General features: G+C 40.1%; 3 protein-coding genes across 3 annotated transcripts in view; 1 reads left to right on the top strand and 2 right to left on the bottom strand.

Moving 5' to 3' along the window:
- Positions 1-1,945: 1,945 nt before the first annotated feature.
- EAH_00042370 (hypothetical protein, conserved) lies at positions 1,946-4,981 on the top strand (the record flags this gene model as incomplete). Its single annotated transcript, XM_013391748.1, has 6 exons — positions 1,946-2,063; positions 2,390-2,421; positions 3,336-3,614; positions 3,878-3,943; positions 4,332-4,424; positions 4,880-4,981. The coding sequence occupies 6 exons, from the start codon at positions 1,946-1,948 to the stop codon at positions 4,979-4,981; spliced, it is 690 nt and encodes a 229-aa protein (XP_013247202.1).
- A 1,045-nt stretch (positions 4,982-6,026) lies between these two features.
- Positions 6,027-14,036, bottom strand: EAH_00042360 (membrane-attack complex / perforin domain-containing protein, putative; the record flags this gene model as incomplete). Its single annotated transcript, XM_013391747.1, has 13 exons — positions 6,027-6,241; positions 6,663-6,768; positions 7,350-7,441; positions 8,252-8,363; positions 8,758-8,875; positions 9,066-9,226; positions 9,563-9,715; positions 9,930-10,207; positions 10,606-10,802; positions 11,058-11,475; positions 11,861-12,034; positions 12,212-13,355; positions 13,611-14,036. The coding sequence occupies 13 exons, from the start codon at positions 14,034-14,036 to the stop codon at positions 6,027-6,029; spliced, it is 3,594 nt and encodes a 1,197-aa protein (XP_013247201.1).
- A 1,673-nt stretch (positions 14,037-15,709) lies between these two features.
- Positions 15,710-17,023, bottom strand: part of EAH_00042350 (WD domain, G-beta repeat domain containing protein, putative) — a gene marked incomplete at both ends in the record, with an annotated part of 4,238 nt that continues 2,924 nt past the window's right edge. The window contains 4 exons of the mRNA XM_013391746.1: positions 15,710-15,772; positions 16,127-16,174; positions 16,325-16,393; positions 16,685-16,900. Coding sequence (XP_013247200.1) covers positions 15,710-15,772; positions 16,127-16,174; positions 16,325-16,393; positions 16,685-16,900 — 396 coding nt within the window. The remainder of the gene's footprint in view (positions 15,773-16,126; positions 16,175-16,324; positions 16,394-16,684; positions 16,901-17,023) is intronic.

Below are 17,023 nucleotides of genomic sequence, written 5' to 3'. Positions count from 1 at the left end.
ATTTATTTTATTTATTTTATTTATTTTATTTATTTTATTTATTTATTTTATTTTGTTTATTTAGTTTGTTTAATTAGTTTATTTATTTTATTTATTTATTTATTTTATTTTATTTATTTGACTTTATTTATTTATTTTTATTTTATTTTATTTGTTTATTTTATTTATTTAGTTTGTTTTATTTGTTTTGTTTTATTTCAGTTTATTTTATTTATTTATTTTATTTAATTATTTTATTTTATTTTATTTTATTGTCTTGTTTTTTTGTCTTGTTTTGTTTTGTTTTATTTCAGTTTATTCTATTTTATTTATTTTATTTATTTTATTTTTTTAGTTTTGTTTTGTTTTGTTTTATTGTCTTTTGTGTTTTTTCTTTTATTTTGTTTAATCTAATTTAATTTAATTTAGTTTAATGCAGTTTAATTTTAAGTTGCTTTATTTTAATTTATTTATTTTTGTTTTATTTATTTTATTCTTTTCTTCTGTCTTACTTATTATTTTATGTTTTTGTTAATTTAATTTAATTTTTATTACTTTTTATTAATTTTGTTTAATTAATATTATTTTTCTTATGTTTAATTTTGTTTTATTCAGTTTAACTTTATTATTCGATAGATCGATAGATAGATATTTATATAGATAGATATTAATAATATAGTATTTATTATTATTATTATTATTATTATTTATTTGCTCGGGTGTATGCGCAGTTTCCTAGCGAAGAAATCCCTCCGCTTTGTTCGTCCGAATTTGGCTGTCAAAGCGACGGATTTCTGCTCGGCACAGGGGGCTCCTGCACTTATTTAGTAGACAAACAACAGGGGTATCTACTTAATTTAATTTAATTAATTTAATTAATTTAATTAATTTAATTTAATTTACTTATTATTTTATTCGTCTGTTTGCTCGTTTATTTATTTGCTTGTCGGTTTTATTTTTTTGTTTATTTGTCTGTGCACTTATTTAGTAGACAAACAACAGGTGTATCTACATAATTTAATTAATTTAATTTAATTTATTTATTTAATTTAATTTAATTATAAAATACATATATATATATATATATTGTTTTGTTGGGGTGTATAGGCACCTTGTATATATATGTATACATACATACATACATTCTACATATATATATATATAGATATAGATATATATATATATATATATATTGTTTTGCTGGGGTGTATAGGCATCTTTTATTTGTGTGGGATCAGCCGGGCATGGGAGGCTGTCGCAGTTTGGGTGTTCATTCGAAGAAAACTTTTAAGGTGTATATACACCTCGAGAACTTAAATGAAGGGTCGCTGATATTTCACGTCTTAGACCCCGCTAATCCTCCTCTTATTCAAGTAAGAAGATTATATCTATTTATTTTATCTTTACTGTCTCTTTATTGTCTTTACTGTCTCTTTATTATCTTTACTGTCTCTTTAGTATCTTTACTGTCTCTTTATTATCTCTACTGTCTCTTTATTATTTATTATCTTTACTGTCTCTTTATTATCTTATCTTTTTTATTTGTTTTCCTGTACCCTGTCTGTCTCTGTCCCTCTCTGCATGCGTTAATAATTAATAACAGTAAAAAGTCATAATGAATAATAATAATAATAATGATAATAAATAATTGATAATAATTAATAATAATAATAAATAATAATAATAATAAATAATAATAATAAATAATAATAAATAATAATAAATAATAATAGTAATACTAATAAATATTGTGTATAATATTGCGGTGTACGTACAGCTGGAAGAAGCCCGATGTCTGTCTCCTCAAAGTCGGAGTGTATGGGGAGCTAAGCATAATTCGAACCTATCTTTATCAGCAGCAGAAGCTAAAGAAGCTGCTCGTTTCGGAGTAGATGTACTGTCTCCTTTGCTCGTTTATTTAAATAAAAAAGAAGAAAATAATAAATTACATCACAGGACCCCGAAGATGCGCAGCTCGAAGCACAACAACCCCACAACAGCAGCAGCAGCAGCAGCACCAGCACCAGCAGCAGCAACAGCAGCAACAACAGCAGCAGCAGCAACGCAGCAGCAGCAACCGTCGAGTCTTCTTCCATACAGGAGAAAACAAATTCAACTGACTTCACCTCGGGCCTTCTTCTGTCAGTTCTTCGTCAACGGATCTAGGGTTTAGGGTTTAGGGTTTAGGGTTTATGATTTTGATTGTTAGTGTTTAGGATTAGGGTTTAGTATTGTTTATGAGGGTTTACTAGGGTTTATGAATTAGGGTTTGCTTGTGGGTGGTTTGTGCTTTAGGTAGTATACAGGGTTTATTAGGGTTTATGAGGGTTTATGAGGGTTTACTAGGGTTTATTAGGGTTTACTAGGGTTAATGAATTAGGGTTTTGAGTGTGTGTGGTTTGTGGTTTAGGTAGTTTGCAGGGTTTGAAGGGTTTTCGGGGTGTATGCTCACCTCATTTTTATTTGTTGTTAGTCTGGCGGATAGGGTCTGAGCGTTTCTTTAGAGTCTTCTTGCCCGACGAAAAAATAGAATTAAACAGCTGGAGTGTATCCGGTCTGCTGCATGCAGACAGCGCAGATGTTCTCATAAACGCTCAAGTCATCAACCTCCGCAGACTCCCCCCAGGTGTACATGTACGAAAAACCCTAAACCCTAAACCCTAAACCCTAAATCTTAACCTTAAATCACCCTAAATAACCCTAAACCCTAAATTACCATACCCTAGACCCTAAACCCTATATCATCTTCAATAAAACTTAATAACCCTAATTAACCCTAAACCCTAAATAACCCTAACTAACCCTAAACCCTAAACCCTAATTAACCCTAAATATCCCTAAATAACCCTAAACCCTAAACCCTAAATAAGCCTAATTAACCATAAAACCCTATGCCCTAGCGACAAAAGGCTAACGGCACAATAATTTTTTAAAACCTAAACCCTAAACCCTAGCGAGCTCAAACAACAAATGAAACTGCACACAGTATATCCTTCAAACCCTAAACCCTAAACCCTAGTTAGATGCATATTACATAAATGCACATCTTGTTCTCCGGCAGTCGTATGGTTGAGGGTTTATATAATATATATATATATATATACATATATATCAAAATTTATATATATATATATATATACATATGCATACTGAAATGCATATAAATAAATAAATAAATAAATAAATATACATGTATATATATATATATATATATTCTTTATATATATCAGATTCGATTATGTGCTGTCTATCACTTCATGTTCTAGGGTTTAGGGTTATATAGGGTTATATAGGGTTATATAGGGTTTAGGGTTTAGGGTTATATAGGATAATTTAGGGTTTGATTGTGTGTGCAGATGAATTCTATGTCGTTCGCTTCTAGCGGAGGAGACCCTGAGGGTTTAGATTCTGGTCTGAGTGAGGGTTTAGACGGCGAGGGTTTGCTGCTTGTGTTTATTGAGGCATGCAGACTGTGCTGCTGCGCACTTCAGCAGCACATAGAGAGCTGCATGCAATCTTTGCTAGGCTCTGACTTTCTTTCTATTAGCAAATTACCCGAAGCAAACATTTGGCCGCAAGGAAGAGTAGATGGAGAGAAAGAAGTTATTGATTTAGAAGGCATTCTACATCTCGTGGTACGTCTAAAGCTATTATTAGGGTTTAGGGTTTAGGGTTTAGGGTTTAGGGTTTATGGCCTCACGGAAGAATAGACGAAGAAAGAGAAGTTCTTGATTTAGAAGGGTTTGTGCTTTATGGTTTAGGGTTTACAGTAATTGTACGGTTTAGGGTTTAGGGTTATTGAGGGTTATTTTGTGCTATTTTGGGCTTTCTAGGGTTTAGGGTTTAGGGTTTAGGGTTTAGGGTTACTCAGGGTTTAGGGTTTAGGGTTTGTGCGCAGACGGCGTACTGGAATGAAGTCTTTGAGCAGATTGTCCGTGACCCCCAATTGCTGCAGCGCTTGCAGGTAAGGAGCATCTGCAAGGGTTTAGGGTTTAGGGTTTAGGGTTTAGGGTTTAGGGTTTGTGGCCTCAAGGAAGAATGGATGGAGAAGAAGAAGTTTCATAAATTGTCTGTACTCTTTTATTAGTTATTTCTAGTTCCTTAGGGTTTATGCTTTAGGGTTTAGGGTCTAGAGGTTCGGGGTATTCAGGGATTAGGGCTTAGGGTTTAGGGTTTAGGGTTTAGGGTTTGTGGCCTCAAGGAAGAATGGATGAAGGAGAAGAAGCTTGTACTATTTTATTAGTTATTTATACTTCCTTAGGGTTTATGCTTTAGGGTTTAGGGTCTAGAGGTTTGGGTTATTCAGGGTTTAGGGTTTAGGGTTTAGGGTTTAGGGTTTAGGGTTTGTGCAGCGGACAGTCATTTGCTGGGCTTCTCAAGATTTGTCGCGGTTTGACCGCGCATATATTTGCGAGTTTCTCGGAGATGCTGCCGCCTTTTGCAGGGTAATAATAATAAATAAATTAAATATATTTATTTGTTTTATTTGTTTTGTTTATTTATTATTTATTTATTTATTTATTTTATTTGTCTATTTTTATCTATCTTCTTCTTTCTGCTCATCTATCTATATACCTATGTCTTCACATTATATATATATATATGCTTCTGTCCTTTTCTCTCTGTTTATTTTATTTTATTTATTTATTTTATTTATTTTATTTATTTAGTTTATTTATTTTATTTTATTTGTTTTAGTTGCTTTGTCTGTCTCTCTGTCTTTCTTTGTCTGAGTCTCTCTTTGTTTGTATTTATTTGTTTATTTTTATTTATCTCTCTCTCTTTCTGTGCTACGGCTATTGCTGCTCTTATTGTTGCTGCTGCTGCTGCTACTGCTGCTACTGCTGCTGCTGCTGCTGCTGCTGCTACTGCTTCTGCTGCTGCTGCTGCTGCTGCTTAGGCGTTTGGGGTTGAAGAGGCCGCTGCTCAGTTGGAGGAAATGCGCTGCCGAGTGTCTCCACCAGGTGGAGGCATCGATGTCTTCTCAAACCCTAAACCCTAAACCCTAAACCCTAATCCTAGACCTATCGCAGCAGAGCCAAGGCCGCTCGCTGCTCTTTAAAACCCTAACGCTGTTTACTTTTTTCTCTTTCTTCTCTTAAAGCACCCGCTGGGAGCTGACTTGGGTTTAGGGTTTAGGGTTTAGGGTTTAGGGTTTAGCGGAGCTCAACTTCAGTTCCTTGTATTATATTTAGTCTCTAAGGGATTAAACATTATATTCACCTCAACATATTATTTATATTGTTTATTTTATACTTGTATATATATATATATATATTAGTAGACATATATATAGATATATCTATATAGATTTATATATATGTGTATTGTAGATTTATATGTTTACGTATATTTATATATGTATATATATATATCAATATATTTATAATTAGTTATATTTACAATTCGATATGTTTATAATTAGATATATATATATATATATATTTATATATATTTACATATTTATATAAAGGGTGTGGATAAAGAAAGAAGTAAAAGAAGATAATTTGCTCTGTACATTGTCTGTCTGTCTGTCTGCGGAGGCTTTGAAATAAACAAAAATAAATAAATGAAGATGCCTCTCACAGAATGCTGCTGCAGCAGCAACTGCTGCTGCTGCTGCTGCTGTTGCTGCTGCTGTTTACGCCGGTTCTGCTGCTGCTGTTTCTCCTGTTGCTGCTGCTGCTGCAGCAGCAGCAGCAGCAGGGCTGTTTCTGTTTATGCATCGGCGTAATATAAAATATAACGTCGAAGCACCGATAACAACAAAACAGAAGCAGCAGCAGCAGCAACAACAACAGCAACAGCAGCAACAGTAGCAAGATTAACAGCAACAGCAGCAGCAGCAGCACCAAGATGCAGTTCCTGCTGCTGCTGCAGGTCTTGTTGATAAGAAGAATAAAGAAGAAGAGAATCATGCAGCAACGCTCTTATATAAATAAATATATATATATATAAACATATATATAAACATATATATAAATATATATATATATTTATTGAAGATGAAGTGTATATGCATGAATAGGAATAAGAATAAGAATATATTACTCTCTATGAGACAAGCTTGTAGTCTCAGGAGAAGAGTTAATAATATCTGTACAGGATATTAAACATAAAAGTGCATGCGAGTCTGCGGCGCGATAAAAGAAGTTCTCTACAATACCCCGACCTTGGATGCTACAGTTTGTCGATTTATCTGAGCACTCTGTAAACTTCTCGCGAACTCGAGGCATGCGGGTGTGCAGCTCAAGCCCAAACCCTAATAAATTAATGCGCAATATATCATATAAATTAATTAATACATATATAAATATATTATTATTATATAATATATATTCATCTTTATATCTATGTATATATGTTTATATGCTCTCAGCAAAAAAAAACAAAACAAACAAAATTTTAACAGACAAAGAAACAGAAAAACCCAAGCAGCAGCTGCAGCAGCAGCAGCAGCAACAGCAGCAGCAAAGGCATCTGCAGCAGCAGCAGCAGTAGTAGTAGTAGCAGTAGTAGCAGCAGGTAGGTAAGAGAAGAAAATATAAAAAAATATATACAAATATAACTAAACCCTAAACCCTCACCTAGAGCCACCCCTAATTTAGGACGACAGGAACCCTAAAACCCTAAACCCTAAACCCTAAACCCTAAACCCTAAACCCTAAACCCTAAACCCTCACCTAGAGCAACCCCTAAATTAGGAGGGCAGGAGGCCTTTACAATTCCGTCTGTGTACGCGTGTTTAGTAGCGACGCCTGTAACCACTTCTCCTACGTTGGTTACAGTCTGAAGCGCACACCAAACCCTAAACCCTAAACCCTAAACCCTAAAACCTAAACCCTAAACCGCAAACACCACCAGTTCGTATGCCGTTCATACAACAAACAATACACCGCAAAGCAATTAAACTAAGCCTAAACCCTACCCACTACAAAGCACAAAAAAACCTAAACCCTAAACCCTAAACCCTAAACCCTAAACCCTAAGCCCTAAACCCTACACACCAACGAGCAATACCCCTATTTTCGAAAGCATCTAAAACACAACAAAACCCTAAACCCTAAACCCTCAAACCTAAACGGAGCCCTCTACACCTAAAACGTGCATTTGCTACCAGCGCAGAATCACATCAAACCCTAAACCCCTTTTCATAAACCCTCTTTATAAACCCTATTTTATAAACCCCTTTGATAAACCCTAAACCCTAAACCCTAAACCCTATTTATATACAAACATCTTTTTATATACCCTCCCTACAATCTTTCGTTGCAGTGACCACTAAACACCCACACGACACCCACCACCAACCCCTAAACCCTAAACCCTAAACCCTAAACCCTAAACCCTAAACCCTAAACCCTAATTACCTGAAGGCCTGGGGTAGCTTCATCGACGCAGACAATCCAAACCATATTTTGTTGAGTGCCTCGCAACCCCAACGCCGTACATGAAGGCAACCCTAAATAAATAAATAAATAAATAAATAAATAAATAAATAAATAAATATATTATATTAAACTGTCTGTCTCCAACAGTTAGAAGTTGCACGACAAGCAACGAAACCTTTCTTTCTAGGGTTTTCCGTCTATAATATTGTAAATAAATTATATATATAATACATACAGATATACAAATATATAATTATATATATATACATATATATATAAATATATACTACATATAATATACTGATATACAACATATGTATAAACATATAGATATATATATATATATATATATATATAAACAACTAGCGAAGAATAAGAATAAAAAAAATACAAGTCTAATACGCTCACAACAAGAGAAGAAAGCTGTCTTCTTAGGGCCTTCGGTTTATAACATTACATTTAATATATATAATATAAAAAAATATATATATATATATATACAATATATAATATATACAATATATACAGAGAGAGAAAGATAATAAGAGTAAATAAATAAAATAAATAATAATATTTATTTACCCGCACAACAAGAAAAGAAAGCTGTCTTCTTAGGACCTTCTCTTTATAACATTACATTTAATATATATACATATATATATATATATTATATATAATATACAACATATATATGTAGATAATAATAAAATAAATAATAATATTTATTTACCCGCACAACAAGAAAAGAAAGCTGTCTTCTTAGGACCTTCTCTCTATAACATTACATTACATTATATATATATAAATAGTATACAACATATGTATATATATATATATATAAATAGATAATAATAATAAAATAAATAATAATATTTATTTACCTGCACGACAAGGAAAGAAAGCTGTCTTCTTAGGGCCTTCTCTCCCTCCAGTTAGAGACAGCGCAAAACCTGTTAATATCATCGACCCCTGAGGGCATACTGCTACCGCTTTCTGCAGCAGCATAACAAACAATTAACAAACGCAAATGCTGCTGCTGCTGCTGCTGCTGCTGTTGCTGCTGCTGATGCTGGTGGTGCTGCTGTGTTTGCTGCTGCTGCTGGTGCTGATGGTTTTGCTGCTGCTGCTGGTGCTGCTGCTGGTGCTCGTGCTGCTGCTGCTGTTGCTGCTGCTGCAGGTGCTGGTGCTCGTGCTGCTGCTTCTGGTTTTGCTGCTGCTGCTGCTGCTGCTGATTCGTGTGTGCTAGACATTAAGGTTTTACACCTCAAGGTTAAACCCTAAAACAACCCTCAGCAGCCTCAGTACAATTTCTATTATGGGCTAGGATTCAGTGCTCAGTGCTTAGGGTTTAGGGTTTAGGGTTTAGGGTTTAGGGTTTAGGGTTTACGAGGGGCGACTGGACAACCACTTGCTCGAGGCCAGCTACGGGTTCAGGGCCGCACAAAACAAAAATGCGAGCATCATCCCCTTCTTTAGCGGGTCTCTCTAATCCGACGCATTTTTCTCTTCAACAAACACCCATCACAAACCCTAAACCCTAAACCCTAAACCCTAAACCCGTCAGAACAAACCCTACGTGTAAACGCCAGGAGAAGCGGTTACGCCGCCCTTTCAAACGTCATATACGTCGCTCCAAACCCACAAAACCCTAAACCCTAAACCCTAAACCCTAAACCCTAAACCCTATGCTCTTACCGTCCAGGTACGCAAGCCTTTATTCCTGCTCGTGCAGCAATTGCATTTTCATCTAAGAAGTTTAACTCAAGTGCAAACCCCAGCAAAACCCTCTCATGAGGAGCGCACATTGCAAACCCTGGGGGTTCGCCTGCGTACGTCACTTGGTTGCCGGCGCGTAGCTGCAGCAGCAGCAGCAGAAACAGCAGCAGCAGCAGCAGCAGAAACAGCAGCAGCAGCAGCAGCAGAAACAGCAGAAGCAGCAGCATAAACAGCAAGAGGAGCAGCAGCAGAAACCACAGCAATAGCAGCAGCAGAAGAAACAGCAGCAGCAGAAACACCAGCAGCAGCAACAGCAGCAACAGCAGCAACAGCAGCAACAAAATAAAGTGCTAAAATGAAGATGAAGTTGTCTCGCACGTTCATCCCAAAGAAAAGCACAGCCCATCGCACCGCATCTCCTACGGTTTAGGGTTTAGGGTTTAGGGTTTAGGGTTTAGGGTTTAGGGTTTGCGTACGATTTCTCCAATGGATAGGGGTTTCCCAGCAATGGCTGTGAGGTCTGCTTTACTCATGCCCACTGCATCTGAGTAGAACTGAGCAGCTTTCTTGAAGTTTTCTTTGTGTTCATCAGGAAGAAGATATTCGAGGGGTTGGAGAGTAAGCTTAACCTGTTGAATTGAGGTGTACATACACCGCAGCGAAAAATGCAGGTTGTTTCTGCACGTTTTGCAAGTTGTACAGAAACCGCTGATCTGGCGTATTTTGAGTGCTTTTTTGCGCGTTTAAATAGTAAAAATGTGTAGAATAATATTTTAAATGCAATGAGAAAGAAATTCGGAGGAAAAAGCTGCAAAAACCCTCAGGTTTCCCTCGAAAACGTACCGGCATCGGCAATTCTTCTACTGAATCGGACCACTGGGCTAATGAATCAGGATCTGAAACATCTCTCGGCACTCTTCCTCCCATAATAAGGGTTTCTGTTTGATAATCAAAGTGCTTTAGCTGTTCTTTTTGTTCTTCATCCTTTTCAACGTTCGTCGAACCCCCCACACTACCCACTCCAAATGTTGCCTTCAATGCACTTTTCACGTTCGTTCCCAAACTACTCAAAGCCGCGATATCCGAATTCGACATCGTTATCTGGTGAGTCAGCTTTCCTCCTAAACACACATCAACCCTAAACAACCCTAAACAACCCTAAACAACCCTAAATAACCCTAAGTAACCCTAAATAACCGTAAATAACCCTAAATAACCCCTAAATAACCGTAAATAACCCTAAACAACAAACCCTAAACAACAAACCCTTAACAACAAACCCTAAACAACAAACCCTAAACAACAAATCCTTAACAACAAACCATATACAACAAACCCTAAACAACAAACCCTAAACAACAAACCCTAAACAACAAACCCTAAACAACAAATCCTAAACAACAATCAAAACAATAAGAACTTCATTATGCTAAGATAGCCCCATACACACAGAGCACAACAAACATATATACCTACATATACATTATATACATATATATATTATATATATATATATTACCTGCGAAGAGGCGAACAACATAATGAGTGCCGAACTGGTCGATGAAGTTCATCCACGTCTTCACAGTTGAGTCGGCGCAGAGTTTGTCTTTTGTATTTTCTCTCCACACCTCTGGCGAACATCCTTTACCTTCGTCAGCCCCGTCAAATGTAGGCGGAAGACCCGCTACAGCCTCATTAAAAGCTAATGTGTAGTTCCTGTACATACGCATCATAAATATATATAGATATATATAGAAACAGCAGCAGCAGCAGCAGCATGAGCAACATCAACAGCAACAGGAGCAGCAACATGAGAAGCAGCAGCAGGAGCAGCAGCACCATCGTTGCGCAGCAGCAGCAACATGAGCAGCATCAACAGCATGCGAAGCACCACCAGCAGCAGCAGCACCATCAGCAGCAGCAGCATCAGCAGCAGCAGCAGCAGCAGCATTATCATTAACATAAGCTGACCAGTTGAAGTTGTCAGTTTGTGCGAGCCCAGCTTCGAATCGAAGGCAGTAAGTTTTAAGGATAAAAGTTTTAGTGTTTCTTTTAACAGTTCTTTTAGCAATATCTCTATAAGCAGCAGAAGCAGAGAAGCTGTTAAGACCGACGCTATCCCCACCAACAAGTGAAGCATCGGCTTCTAATTCTTTCTGATAATCAGCAAGGCTGCTGACTTCGCTAAGATTCTCACTCTGTTTGCATGCAACAAAAGGTCTGCTATAAGCCCCACGGGGCTGCAGCTCTCTTAAATCGCTGCTAACACCCTCTTCATCCTGCGAATATGAGAATCTTATCACAGGAGACCTTAAGCCTGGGTCGCCCATCAGATTAGGATCGCCTAAAGGATTGCCTCGCACTATATCGTATCCTACACCCAAATAACCTAAGACGCATGCAGCAGCAAATATAACATGTCAAACAACGTATAACACAACTTATCATCCTACGCACTAAACAACTAATGCAGCAAACACAAAAGCAAATGCAGCAAAAACAGCAGCAAAAGATTATATATACATGTATATATATATATATAACAATATGTATATATATATATATATTATATAAATAATATATGTATATGTATATATATATATATATTGCATAATGTATAAATCTGTATACAGATATATACATATATGCACATAGTCAAACCCCCAGAACATCGAATAACAACGCACCGACAAACAAAAGCAACGAATTAAAAGAGAAAAAGAGCAAAACCCTAAACCCTAAACCCTAAACCCTAAACCCTAAAGGGTGCTTACAGAACCCTGGAGAGACGGTTTTAGCTCTGGCGTATATATCTTGCATCGTTACTGCTTGCTGCGCAGCCTCCCACTCTTGCTTTCTTCTTTCTTCTCTTCTTGCTTCTAAATCTTGAGCAGCTTGTGCAGCAGCAAGGGGGTTAAGATCCCGCAGTCGCTGCCCAGCCCAGTCCGCTGTACGTACACCCCAATTCATACGCACATTCAGACGCATGCATGCGCTGCTGCTGCTGCTGCTGTTCTTGTTGCTGTTGTTGTTGCCTCAGGTGGACGGAGCTGGTCTAGGGTGTGTATAGTTCGTGTTTTTTGGGTTTAGGGTTTAGGGTTTAGGGTTTAGGGTTTGTGTCTTACGGCGTTTAAAGGTTCCGGATGCATCTGCACTATCGGTTTGTTTATCTTTTTTTTTATGTTTGTCTTTGCTTTTGTGGGGTTTGCTTGCAGTGTCTGCATCATCTGCAGCAAACATATCATCGAGATCTACTGCAGCGTCTCCTTTCTTTTTCTTTGATTTCGGCAACGAGAATAAACCCTTGCCTTTGGTTTTGTTCTTCTTGTCGCCCCCCCCAAACCCTGGCAGAGTAAATGTACCCTTAAAGGGATCGTCTCCCCGGGGATCGTCTCCCCCGGGATCGACTCCACTGGGATCGTCACCCCACAGATCGCCTCCCAGGGGATCGCCTCCCAGGGGATCGCCTCCCAGGGGATCGCCTCCCAGGGGATCGCCTCCCAGGGGATCGACTGCCTGGGGATCGTCTCCCTGGGGAGCGTCTCCAAGGAAATCCCCCCCCAAGAAATCGTCTGCTGGGGGATCGCCTGTCCCTCCTTGATTTGTCTTGAGGCTTTCCTGCTGCTGCTGCTGCTCCGGCTGCTGCTGCTGCTGCTTGTTCTTCTCTCTTCTAGGTTTCAGCGTGAGCTTTCTCCTTTTTGATTTTGTTGCTGCTGTAGCTAGTTGTTGTTGTTGTTGTTGTTGTGATGCTGCTGCTGCTGCTGCTACTGCTGCTGCTGCTGCTGCTGCTGCTGAGCCCCTCGGGTTGGCGTCTCCTTTACCGCTTCCATCTCCGCTCCCTGAAAGAAAGTCATTCAAAAAGTCAACCCCAAATCCCTGCTGCTCAGCCTCACTGCTGCTGCTGCTGCTGCTGCTGCTGCTGCTGCTGCTGTCAGAGGGAGAACGGTCCCCAACCCCACGTCGCTGCGGGCGCGACGGAGAAGCAGCTGTTGCTGCTGCTGCTGCTTCTGCTGCTGCTGCTGCTGTTTGAAGCATGGCTGTGTGCTCTACCTCTTCCCTGCTGCTGAACACATCTGCTAACCTGCTGCTGCTGCTGCTGCTGCTGTTGCTACTGTTGTTGCTGCTGTTGGTGTCCTGCTGGGTCTGCTGCAGCTCAGCGTCTCCACTGGAAGCAACAAGAGCAGCTGCAGCAGAATCCTCAGCAGCAGCAGCAGAAGCAGCAGCAGGAGTCTCCCTATCACTACCCTCAGCAGCCAGCCCTTCAATCTGCTGCAGCAGCAAAAAACAAACAGCAGCAACGCATGCATGCAGACCCTCAACCAGCTGTACGTACACCTCAACAAACACCTCCAGCACGTACACATACTCTTGCCTCCCCCACTAAACCCTAAACCCTAAACCCTAAACCCTAAACCATAAACCATAAACCATAAACGCTAAACGTGCAACAAGCTAGCTAGCTAGCTCCGTAGCTAGCTAGCTAGCTGCAGCTGCAGCTGCAGCTGTTGCTGTGCTGTGCTTCACCTGGGTCTCTTGAAGGCCCGAGTTGCTGCTGCTGCTGCTGCTGCTGCTGCTAATGTGTTCATGTGGGTAGACAAGAACCTGTTGCGTGTCTCCATAGACAGGGATATAATTATCTGTAGCAGAAAGGGATAAAGAGACAGGAGACAAGTGCTGCTGCTGCTGCTGCAGCAGCTGCTGCTGAGCTAAATCAGCCCCCTCAACGCCATCAAGAGAGGTTTGCTGCTGCGATGGAGTTGCAGCAGCAGGAAGGAAGAAGAAAGACAGCTGAGCAGTGCAGATGCAAGCAACAATAAGCCCCCGGAACAACCGTCTGTTGCTGCTGCTGTTGCTGCTGCTGTTGCTGCTGCTGCTGCTGCTGCTGCTGCTGCTGCTGCTGTTGCAGTTGCTGCTGCCCCAGCCCCAGAGGGGAAATGAATAGAAAGACATCGCTATTGCGCCTTGAGTTGGGGCTGCATGCTTTAAGAAGAAGGGGGACGACAACTCAGCAGCAAATGCTAAGGTGAAGCAGAGCAATAACAAGAAGATCAGAGACCACAACAACAAAAGGGATAATAAAAAGCCCCCTAAACCCGCTTTATAGATAGACTGCAGGCTATGCCTTAGCAGCAGCTTGTGCTGCTGCTGCAGCTACTGCTGCTACTGCTGCTGCTGCTGTTTTTTTTCGCAGCGGGTTCGAGACCTTAAGATGTAAACAACTGCAGTACTTCCCCCTCTTCTGAATCTCCCCGCGGGGTGTACGTTGAGGGTGAAGATGACTGCAGCAAAAGGAGATGATAAACGGGTTAGAAGCAGAAGAATGATACGAAATCGGCAGAGAGTCAGCTAGCTACCTACGGCAGAAGATGAAGATATAAGGGCGTCTGGGGTGTAGAAGGGAGGCTTTAGAGAAGATAAACGAAGGAAAAGGTAAATAATGAAGAAAGAAATGCAGCAAAAAGAAAGAAAGTAATATCTCCGTTGCTAAAATACATGCAGAGCACCCGAGGAAGCCACAGTGGGCGGTTGGAGGTTTGAAGGCTTAGACGAAGAAAAAACAAAAAAAATAAATATTTAAACGGTGCATATTATTAATAAATTATAATAAATAAATAAACTTTATTGCTTTTCATTGCAATAGAAAAGATTTACCCAACTAATTCATTAAAACCCTCTGGACGCTCAATGCAGCTTTCCTTCTCGAGTGTACATACACTGCAACGAAGCACTTTCACTCCGCTTTCTGTGTTTTCTGAGGGTATTTCGAAGATAATTTATTGTAATATCTCTAAATATATCGTTTAAAATACTAAAAATATCTTTTAAATCAGTTTAAACGAGAAGAAAACGCGAAAACACTGGATCGGCACCTCGAGACCACTGGACATCCACCGTGCATATCGATGAATGCAGAAGAAAATATGTTTGTCTTTGTTTTATTTACTTCTCCTTTTAATTCTTTTTTATATTTCATTTTATTTATACTAACAGCATCATCAGCTTCACAAGCATACCCCAGGACACATGCGCACACCCTGAACCCGAGACCATAACACCATAGACCCTAAACCCTAAACCCTAAACCCTAGATTTTAAATCCTAGGCTTTTCTTTCATAATATTTGAACTCCATTTAAGGGAAAACAGGAGTAACGCCAGGCTGTAGGGGTGCTGCACCCAGCCACTCAGCAACCCTAAACCCTAAACCCTAAACCCTAAACCCTTGGCACAGAATTGCCGATACCCCTATATCCACTAAGCTATGTACCCTACAAGAGAAGCAGTTAAACCCTAAACCCTAAACCCTAAACCCTAGATACACTCAAGATGCAGTTCAAGCCACGGTGGGCGTTGGATCCCCCGCAGGATGAACTGAGCCCTCAAACTCTAAACCTTAAACCCTAAACCCTAAGCCCCAAACCCTGAACTCTAAACCCTAAATATTGCATGTTTGAATCAGGATTAAGCCGCAAACGGGGATGAGTGTTCGCCGAAATGAGAGGGGGAGGTGAAAGGGAAGCAGAGTTTCCACAGGACTCTGTGCAAACCCTAAACCCTAAACCCTAAACCCTAAACCCTAAACCCTAAACCCTAAACCCTCGACTATAGGAGTGGCGTTTTTTTTTATTCCAACTGCTCCGGATCTTCCTCCTCTTCGCTGTCGCTTTCAAAGAAAACAGAAGCCTTCTGCACCACCAAACCCATGCATGCAAAACCACGCATGCATGCAATCAAGCTAGGGTTTAGGGTTTTAGACGAGGGTTTAGGGTTTCGTAGGAGAGTTTCGTGGTTTGAACTAGGGTTTGTGGGTCTCAGCAAGGGATTAGGGTTTACGGGTTTGAACTAGGGTTCGAAAGGGTTTAGGGTTTAGAGTGGTTTAGGGTTTACGGCTCTTAGCAAGGGTTTGGGGTTTAGGGATTCGGGCAAGCGTTTGAGGACTTGGGTTGCAGCTAGGGGTTCCTGATTAGGGTTTAGGGTTTAGCTAGGGTTTAGGGTTTAGCTAGGGTTTAGGGTTTAGCTAGGGTTTAGGGTTTAGCTTACCGGCTGCCAAATATGAAGTCTGTTGTCGTTGGCGACGGAAGCCACCATCTGCGAAGTCAGCAAACCCTAAACCCTAAACCCTAAACCCTAAACCCTAAACCCCAATCGCTTGGAGCGTGTTTCCAGGCCCCCAAACCCTGATTTCCATTGCACTGAGTACGCCTAGGGTCTAGGGTTTAGGGTTTAGGGTTTAGGGACCTGAGGGAATTTCTCTTCGCAATTCCACGCCGCGTCGTAGATATCTGCACGATGCCCCCCGTGAGTAAACTGCAAATAAACCCTAAACCCTAAACCCTAAACCCTAAACCCTAAACCCTAAACCCTAAACCCTAAACGTTTAGATAACTCCTCGCTCAGCTCCAGAGCCTGAACCCTAAACCCTAAATCGTAAACACTATCCCTCAACAATAAACCCTAGGAACAATGCTGTAAAACCCTAAACCCTAAAACAGGAAAGCCCAAACCCTAAACGCCATAAGCCCTTTCCCTCAGACCCTAGGTTCAACCCCGTAAACCCTAAACCCTAAACCGTAAACCCTAAACCCTCGTTTAAAGCACCAGTAGCTCTGGAGGACCGTCTTCAGCATCTTCAGGGTCTTGGGGTGCGCCGACCCTCTCGAAGTTATAAATAGATATCGTCTTATCGGTGGAGCCTTCGGTAATAACGGACGAAAGAAAAGCAGAAAAAGATATAACAGAGACAGAGCGCTCCGAAGCATGTTCAACTGCATGCAGAGGTGCACCTAAGCGACGCCAGTCGTACAACGCCAGCAACTGCACACACACAAACCCTAAACCCTAAACCCTAAACCCTAAACCCTTGTTTGACGATGCACCCACAACGGCTGCTCGCTCGCTACCAGTCATGTGCATGGCGCTAAACCCATACCCATAAAA

The sequence above is a fragment of the Eimeria acervulina genome, genomic scaffold (genome assembly GCF_000499425.1).
Source record: "Eimeria acervulina Houghton genomic scaffold, Eah_scaff547, whole genome shotgun sequence".
Classification (NCBI taxonomy): Eukaryota; Apicomplexa; class Conoidasida; order Eucoccidiorida; family Eimeriidae; genus Eimeria; species Eimeria acervulina.
This window is presented reverse-complemented; position numbering and strand designations above follow the sequence as displayed.